Source organism: Humulus lupulus, chromosome 2 (genome assembly GCF_963169125.1).
Source record: "Humulus lupulus chromosome 2, drHumLupu1.1, whole genome shotgun sequence".
In the NCBI taxonomy this organism is placed as follows: domain Eukaryota; kingdom Viridiplantae; phylum Streptophyta; class Magnoliopsida; order Rosales; family Cannabaceae; genus Humulus; species Humulus lupulus.
The window spans coordinates 281,459,252-281,468,508 of record NC_084794.1 but is presented as its reverse complement, the minus strand read 5'-3'; the positions used below and the strand labels follow the sequence as shown (position 1 = coordinate 281,468,508).

The window sequence follows — 9,257 nt, the reverse complement described above, 5'->3', positions numbered from 1 at the left end:
TACTAAAGCTGATCTTTTCTAATCCATGATTTGGTGGCTTATCATATCTGAGTTTCATCCCAATCTTAATTATGTTTTTGTGGTTTTTTTTTTTTCCTAATGTAACTATTTGGTTCTTTTTTTTTTTTTTTGGGCCAAAACTTTTGGAATAAAAGGTATTAGTTTTAAGCCTTTTCTACAATTTTTGAATGTTGGAAAAAGAAATATAAGATTACTGTTCTCTTATGACCTTTTTGAATTTCGGTAAATTTGTTGTAAATTCACTGATTTACTCACTCTCCAATAAAAGATCCCAGTCAATGAAATGAGAAGTCATTATTAACTAGATCAGTAATAGTCCATGAATTAGTTGACGTACCAAAATGCTAATCTTGAAGTAGATTTCTCTTCATCAACAAGCTCACTAAAGACTACTTCTCTACTCTATCTTTGACAGTGACTGAGATTGTAGAAGGTGATTCACCTAAGAAAATTGTGGAGATAATGTACAGGAGAAGCTGGTCAAAATCCGAGAGAGAACCATTGTGGTAGGATTGAGATAGTTTTGAAAGTTCACCACATTGAAACTTAATTAGTCAAATACGGTTCAATCAAAGGTTATGACTCATTTTACTAATAACTAAAGAATAAAGATTTTGCTGAATATTATGACTCATTTAAAGATTTTTTTTTTTTTAAAAAAAAGTTTGGACAATTATTAGTTTATATATTTTTGCTTTTGTTAGTTTATATATTTTTATTTTTCTTGTTAGTTCTCTCTCATGTCTCTATTTATCAATATTTTAGATTATTAAAGTTGTCTTTGTTAATTAGATCCTTTTATCATAATTTTTTATATTACTTTTAAAAATAATAATCAATAATAGTTACTTTTTGTTGCCGCAGAAGATAAAATAAGAACGAAATTAATGATATAGTTTTCTGGGTAGGTCGCAGACCAAGTCACTCTCTTAAAACATTTCGCAGCTCTGCTCCAAGTGTGCACAGCAGCCTAGCAATCGCGTCGTCCTAGGATAAAACAGCCCAGATCGACACTATACGATATCCCTCTACACCAAAAGAGGTCGTTCACATATACCCCATAATTGGTCAAGAAATTCAGAAGGATCGAAAATAATATTTTTGTTTTTCTAAAGACATGTTTTTTCTTCTTAATCTAATATGTCTCCTTATCAAATTAAAAATCCAGATCCAAGAAGTAACGGGAAGAAGAAAACGTTTTTTTCTGAACGTGTGGAGAAGTCGTATCGTGCAGAGAATTAAGGAGAAAAAATAGATATTTCAACCTCCCAATTAGACTACACTAAACACATTTTGAATTAAATATTACAGTGTGACACCACACGCCCGGATCAAATCGGTCGGACGGCGACGTGTGTGTGGTGGTCAAGTATGTGAGTCCTCATCCATACGCACAAAACTAGGTAAACCTTGGGACACACCACTATGGCTAGCACTTGCATCTTATATACACTCATGTCATGGAAGAGTGTTCTAAATTCACGTGGGACTCTTTCCCATATCACACATAAAAGACACTTTTTCTATAATTCACTTTTACTTTTGAAAAAAGTTCCAACACTTCTTTTTTAAATAAAAAACAAAAACATGTGTTACCAAACATGTTTCTATCTTTTCTTTGTACTCATTTTTACACTTTCTTATTTCTATATATATATATATAAACGTGTGTGTGGTGGAAAAATTACTTTTGTTTTAATAAAATAAGAGGATAACATTTGTCTTTGTGAATTATTTTTGTTACAACTTACAGAAAGAGAGATTATACTCAGCTCAGCCATTAGAATTACAAGCACTAAACTAACAACAGAAATAACTGTCTCATCAAATTGGAGACAAAAAAGAAAAATTAAACAAAACAAAACAAGCATTGCTCGGATAAAGCAGGTGGGCGTAGCATAACAATGGGGATCGAAATTCTTTCTCACTTGGTGTAAAGAACGTCCTCCCATGGGTGACGGTAGAGTGGCTGCTTCAATCTCTTCTGGTCAAACGTGTGCCTGATTGAATACATAAAAAAAAATTAGCAATTAGTTAGCATGGAACTTTATATTATTCTACAATAAAGTTCTATAGGACCATTTAGGGAAAAATGAAACGAGTATGATGAAGAGAAGATTTGTGTTGCTGCATGCATTGGTTTGAAAACAAAAAAATAAATGCCACAGACAGGTATCTTATATCTATAAATCTCTAAAAGATGGAACTGACTTCTTTTGTCACCAATTAGTCATGGATTAGTTAAATAGGACCATCTAATCTGTTATGGACCACATAAAGTTTTAAGAACAACTCCTCATGGGGATAAAAAGGCAAGTTAGGTCATAATCTTCACTGTTGATGTGTCAGGGGTTGTATCTATCTTAACAGGCAACATAACAGAGGAATCACGCAAAGAACTTGAAAAGAAAATTGATTGAAGTAAGTTACTTACCCAATCAGACCAATGGATCGGGCCAGCACAAAGAGACCGTTCAGATAGCCAATATCAACAATCTCATCGATCTCTTGCTTGGTGAACATTCCACTTCCAGCAAGGAGATCCAAGAAGAGGGACCCAATTGCACCATCTACATTGAGGACCAGGTTGTTTGCCTTTGAGAGAGTGTAGGTTTCAACTTGCACCGCATATTCCATGTACTTGACCGAGGGGAAATGTGTGCGTGCAAACTTCTGAAGAAGTTCTACTCTCTTGTCTCTGTTGTCACCCCTCTTGATCCTTTTGGCAAACAAAAGAGCAGTATTGAAAGCGTTAAAAACTACTTTATATTGGTGCAGTGCATGGCATTATGAACAGAAAGACAATAAAGAAGTCTCCATACCTGTGCCCGATTCCTGGCACACGAATACCCTTCTTCTTCATACTTTCAACGAATTCATAAGGTGTAAGACCCTGAAAAAACACGAAGGTACAAGTTGCTTAAAGTGTACAAAAACATTTTAGTGGTAAGCCGCCAAGTTATCACAAATGGTCATTGTAGATCACTATAGTTTTTACCTTGTCATAAGCATCCTTGAAGTAACGAGCAGCATCATCAATGGCACCACCAAAACGTGGACCAATTGTAAGCAAACCTGTTTCATCAGATCATCTTTAATTTCTCTATAGAGAGCAATTATATACTGCCTTGCAATTTTGAGATACAAAATAATCAAACAATAATAATTTACCTGAGACAAGGCTTGAAACAAGGTCCTTTCCAGCCCTAGCTGTTACGATAGTGTTATGAGCACCAGAGACACAAGGACCATGGTCGGCACATAGCATAATACATATCTAATCAACAATAAATGCATTAGTTACATAGCTGCAGTATACAACTTTTGCATTGATAATCAACTGCTAAACATCAAAATCAAGCAACTACAAAATTTATACTGATGAGCACTCTACCTCAATAAAATGAGTACAGTAACGGGGGAGGCTGCGTTTGAACCATAAAAGAGAAATAACGTCACCAACACCATAGCCTTGTTCAACAATGGAAGACATAGGAACACCAGCATAACATGGCTCTTCACCTGCAAATTGATTAAAAGAAGAATTTCATAAGCATTACTCTGACAAACATGCCTAAGAAAGGCGAGCAGTATAACCAGTATCTAGTTCAGGTAGTACCTCTGTCATCAGAGATGGTAGAAATAATATGAGTTGGAGCACGAACTTTTCCACTCTTTATAGCAGTGTTTAGGTCTTCTGGAATTTGAGGAGGGTTGACTTCCTTCACTGGTGGAATCTTTCCCTCTTCAGCCTGAGAAATTAATCAAATATGTTATCTTTAGATGAGTCGGAAGCTGGAACATTAGTGAATAATTATTTGGGCTTTCTTGTCATTTCGGTGTGGAAAGAGGAAGAATTAACATATAGACATTTTAATGCTCTGGCTAACTAACCAGTTTGTCAAATGTCTCCTTAATTACAGCTTCAAAAGCTTCAAAGGAAGTAGGAACGGCAGCTCCTGCTTCCCTAAGTGCTTGATTCTTTGCTTGTGCAGACTCCAACTCACCACCACTTTTAGCTCCCTAATTTAAGTAATGTAAAAGATTAAACAAAATGAACATCTTACAAGTTCTAACAGAACAAATAAGAAAAATAAAGTTAAAACTTACAGCGTGACCAAATTGTACTTCAGATTTGAAAAGGCGTGCACAGGTTCCACTAACCCAAGCAACCACTGGTTTGTTCACCTTCCCCTGTTTTAAAGCTTCTACTAGAGAATACTCATCTCGTCCACCAAGCTCCCCAAGCACAACCATCATCTTAATCTGCGCCAGTCAATCAGATTAGAATAATTGAAAATGAACAAAATATGAGAAAAAGTCCAGCGAGGGGAGGAAACGATCAATGTTTTTCCTTTTTCTTCTTTTTCTGTCATGCAATTTGAACACAGACCAAATGCATTTTCATCACAAAAAGAGAACATAAAATACATTGGTGTCACCAGAAATCTCAGCTTTTGAGATATATATTACAAGTGATGCATAAATTGCTGATCACTCTCTAAGATAACTAATAAAACTAGACCATCATATATATATACACGTAGATTTAAGTAAACAGCAGCATTAGCAGGGTTTAAAAGCACAGAATTTTATCATTATTAGTACAGTAATTATCATTTTAAACAATTTAAATGATGGATTTTCCCGCAGAAATAGAAGTCTAATATTTTATAGGGCATTCATTAATAGATCATGCAGCAGATCTAAATACAAGTTGGCACAGGACACAGATCCTTCTATATGCACATAAACAGAAAGGCGAGCTCAGGCATGCACTTTGAAGGAGCAAATCCATCATTTAAAACTAGACAACCATATGTATATAGATTTAAGTAACCAGCACCATTGACATGGTTTAAAATCACAGAATTCTATTATTATTGGTACTGTTATTGTAACTTTAAACAACTTATATTATGGTTTTTAGCCCGCAGCAATAAAACTCCAATATTTTATTCATTAACAGATCATGCAACATATCTAAATACAAGTTGGTACAAGACACAGTTCCTTCTATATAATGTTAGCTTTTGGAAAACCAGGTAAACAGAAAGTAGAGCTCCGACTTGCGCTTTAACGGAGCAAATGATAGCAATAAAGTACCTGTGGAATATTGTTAAACCGCAGAACATGATCAGAAAGAGTGGAGCCTGGAAACACATCACCCCCAATAGCAATGCCTACAATGGTCCAACAATTCAAATTTTATTACATCTTCCATTTGAGAGCATAGATAACAACATAGGGGAAGAAAAACTTTACAGAAAAGCAAGCACATATGTCTACCTTCATAGATTCCATCTGTTACACGGGCTATGGTATTGTACATCTCATTAGACATTCCACCCTGTAATGGAAAAGAGAGTTATTTTCCAGGACAATGTATACAAAACTTGTCACTTGCACTACATGGATTTCAAAACTTTCTTAGAAGAGCATATCTATAGAGAAAATCACGTGTAAACTTTATGGAAAAATTTGAGATGCTTTTTCAAACAATTAGTTATCAGTGTGTAAATCAAAACATTGAGGTCAACAAAATCATAATGAAACAAAAATGATAAAGAAGTGTCGGAGTGTATACGCACAGATTTGGAGACAAAACCAACAGATCCAGGTCTGTACAGCTTGCACTGAATTATGTTGTCAATTGTTCCAGCTGTGTCACCAATCTTAAAGGCTCCAGCTTGAATACCTCCAACAGTAGCTGGGCCAATAACAACCTACAAAACCATAAACAGCTAATTAGTTCAGCTTCATTGTCTTCATAATCAGCTAATTGCAGATGGCATTGCAATAGTTCTCTCACCTTATTGTTAGACCGTGCATAAGCAATCAATTGCTTAGCATCTGACTCGGGTACACCTTCAGCAATGATAGCCACAACTCGAATAGTTGGCTGCTTCAGTGCAGACATTGAAGAGGCAGCAGCACTGAAAATGAGAAATAAATAATGCATGTTCATTAAAAAGTACTTGTGTAGGAGTTCAAAATACCAATTGGTAATGAGCATAACAAGTACCCACCTTCTAAATGAAGCAAAGTTGATAAAGACATCAGCAGTAGGGTGTGCGGCACAAGCTGCTTCAATGCTACAAAAGTAATCAATAGTCAATATGAAGGTAAGTCATTCTTAAACTCAGAAAAAAAGAGGAAAAAAAATGACAACTAATAGTATAGTCCATTTTAGATGTTTACTAGCCCTAATGTTCCATCTTCGAAGTCCACAAGTAATGGTATTACAATCTTGTGGATGTAAAAGGATGAAAAACATGTTTCGTCTGTTTCTGTGCTTAGTAAATTATAAAGATATTTACAACAGACTCTAGTGAGTCTCTTAAAAATCAGTATACATTAAAAATAAAAATTAAGTATATAGATTTACATGTGCTAGTGCGCGCATGTGCATGTTTGTGCATCTATGTTCAGGGGAAGCTAATTGAAATGGTTAATCAGTGTAATATGTCCGTTATAAACAAATTTTGAGACTAGCATCAAACAAAATCATAAAAAATACGTGTACATGGACTTAGAGGAGCATAACACAATAGTACACCTTCATTTTGCAATTGACGTTCATGAACATTTATTCAATTTATGACTGTCTAAGAATCAAATCAAAGCAAATAATGATGTATGAAACATAAAAAAGAACATGAGAAAAAAAGCCATACGATGAATGGACTGGGATGGCTATTTCTTCTTGACCAAAAAAGAGTTTCTGAAATCCCTCAGCACCTGGGTTAATGATTCCAGCAACTGATGGCGTCTCCCTCCCTACGTACACAAGAATATAAAAAGTTTATATTACTACTGAACTATAATTCAATAAGGACAACGGAATAAACAGTTAACTGTATTATATATCCCTGTACATACCGCAAAGGAAGTCAAAGTCCAGCATCCGCTGGATTGGAAGTTGCTTATAGTTGTAAAACAGTGCTTGTGTAGTGCGAGAGAACAGCTGTCCGGTAGCCATTGTGTAGAATCAAATATAACCTGCATCACAAATGATAACAAATTATTCCTTATTGCCAAGTTTCAAATGAAAAGGACAAAGAAGAATAATGACAGTTATAAGTCTTATGACGGAAGAAGCACTCAAAAGATACACTCATGAGTTAACAAAACCATGCTTATTTTCTACTCAAATTGCAGAACAACCACCATGCTTCCCCGTGTATGTTAGGTTGGAATGCGCAAAACAAGATCGTAACACAATTAAAAATTTCCACTTGATACAGTAACAGCATCCGACTACGAAAAACTATAATGATTGGCATTTTAGATTGAAAAAGATTCAAATAAACCATAATTCTGCATAGCAAAAGAGAATGCCAAAAAAGCACAAAGAATCTCAGCTACAAACATTCAACAAAATAGATCTAAAGGCCGACAGTTCTTAAACAAAGAATTTAAGTATTTCGTAAATGATACTCATAATATACGAAATACATATACATAGACCACATACATGAGTAAACTATCCGTACAAACTAACGATAACTACAGCACACCTAACCAAAATTAAAAACCCAACTAAATCAGATCTAAGCAAAATCAACAAAATGCAAGTAGCAAAACCAATGCATACAGATTCAAAGACCATAAGTAGCTACCAAAAGATTCAATTAATAAAGAATCACCAGATCTCAACCTCTCACATAATGCCAACCCTCAACTACCTAAATAAAGCTTCAAACTTCCACCAATAAACAACAAAAACGAAACGTCAATCGCAACTTCGAGCACATCGATATCCGAAACAGCAAAACACGAAAATCGAATCTCTAAGTACAAAGAGCCAATATAACAGATCCAATAATTCGCACAGCAATAATTTTCCTTTCTTTTCTTTCCAAAGGAGAGAATGAAGAGTGGGAAATCAAACAAAACATTACCTCTGGCGACGCAATTCCCTGGCCTCAGCGGAATCAGCCAATGGAGTGGAGTAACGAGAGAAGGAGAAAGATCGTGTTGTTTGGGAGCTAAGAAAAAATGGAAATGAGCGGGTTTATATAGTGAGAGAAGGTTAGGCCAGATCAGGGGAGCTACCACCAATCCAACAAGAAAGAGAGAGAAAGAGGGGGAAGAGGGAAGGTTGAAGGAAGTGATCACGTGGCGCAAGTTAGTTAGCTCACTGACTATGATTGTATTTTTATTTTTATTTTTATTTTTATTTTATTGAATCGAGTATTTTAATTTTAATAGTCGCTGTACAATATTTACTAATATTTCATTTATAAAATAATAATAATAAACACGAGAGGAGAGAGAAAAAAATTGAAGTATTGGTGGCTAGCTTGTTGGGAGAGGGTGTTAGGTGGGATCTATGTATGGACAAAGGTTGGCTTGACTTGGAAATTTTTAACTATTTTTTATTTTCACAGTTTTATTATACCTTCCTTCATTATCTTTCTGTTTTTTTATTTTATTTTCAATCCCACAAAAATAAAAATAAAATAATAATGATGAAAGTGTAGCATTGAGTAAACTTGTAACAATCCCAACAATTATGTTTATATGTCTACGTAAAAAATAAAGACAAATTAATTATATAAGAGTGAAAATTTTATTAACAAGTTTGAATTTCTCAATTTGGAATGGTTGGTTATAAGAGTTTTTTATAAAGGCTCTAGAGAGAGTTTAATCTTTATTTTTCTAATGAATTTTGTCATCTTCAATCAAATGTTACGTTTTAAATGTAATTTATAATGTTATTTTTTGTGATTTTAATTAGCTCGTGTTTAGAGAATAAGATTAGATTAAAAAATAAAAATAAAAATAAAAATTATATAACATAATGAATGAGTTGATAATTTTATTATATCTAATTTTCATCTTAGACAAAATTATAAACTTATTTTGTTTCTTTTTTTTTTTCTTTTGCTATATTTTTTTAATTATTTAATTGAATTTTATTTTAGGAAAATACTATTTTAATCGTTATATTTTTTTGTTTTGTTAAATGATAAGTCGTATCCCGTGTTTTACAAAATTGATCAAAACAGTATACTAAACGCGATTTTGGTCAAAATATTTTTAATTATAAAATTAATTCTTGCATCATTGGCGATGTGATGAGTTCAAAGAAGCGAGGAAGGTGGTCAATTAGCTGATAACGAAATATTATAATTGAAAATATTTTGATCAAAATCAGATTCCGAATCCTATTTTGATCAATTTTGTAAAACACAAAATTTAAATTATCATTTAACAAAATACAATAATCG

General features: G+C 33.9%; 1 protein-coding gene across 1 annotated transcript; it reads right to left on the bottom strand.

Annotated features, from left to right (window-relative positions):
- Positions 1 to 1,694: 1,694 nt before the first annotated feature.
- LOC133819539 (ATP-citrate synthase beta chain protein 2) lies at positions 1,695 to 8,124 on the bottom strand. The gene is made up of 17 exons (XM_062252811.1): positions 7,926 to 8,124; positions 6,904 to 7,023; positions 6,699 to 6,801; positions 6,051 to 6,116; positions 5,834 to 5,957; positions 5,613 to 5,747; positions 5,311 to 5,371; positions 5,128 to 5,204; positions 4,132 to 4,287; positions 3,916 to 4,044; positions 3,641 to 3,773; positions 3,416 to 3,543; positions 3,193 to 3,298; positions 3,020 to 3,096; positions 2,844 to 2,914; positions 2,456 to 2,740; positions 1,695 to 2,021 (listed from the first exon to the last, which is right to left on the bottom strand). Exons 2-17 carry the CDS (start codon positions 7,001 to 7,003, stop codon positions 1,946 to 1,948), a joined length of 1,827 nt encoding a protein of 608 aa, XP_062108795.1. The 5' UTR covers positions 7,004 to 7,023; positions 7,926 to 8,124; the 3' UTR covers positions 1,695 to 1,945.
- Between the last annotated feature and the right edge of the window lie 1,133 nt (positions 8,125 to 9,257).

Bases quoted from the DNA above. Each gene is read 5' to 3' on its own strand.
- LOC133819539 (XM_062252811.1), bottom strand. From the start codon at position 7,003: ATGGCTACCGGACAGCTGTTCTCTCGCACTACACAAGCACTGTTTTAC. The intron at 5,748-5,833 runs GTGAGAGAACTA...ATGGTTTTGTAG, and splicing joins ATGCACGGTCTAACAATAAG to GTTGTTATTGGCCCAGCTAC. The intron at 4,288-5,127 runs GTACTTTATTGC...TGACTGGCGCAG, and splicing joins GGTTTAACAATATTCCACAG to ATTAAGATGATGGTTGTGCT.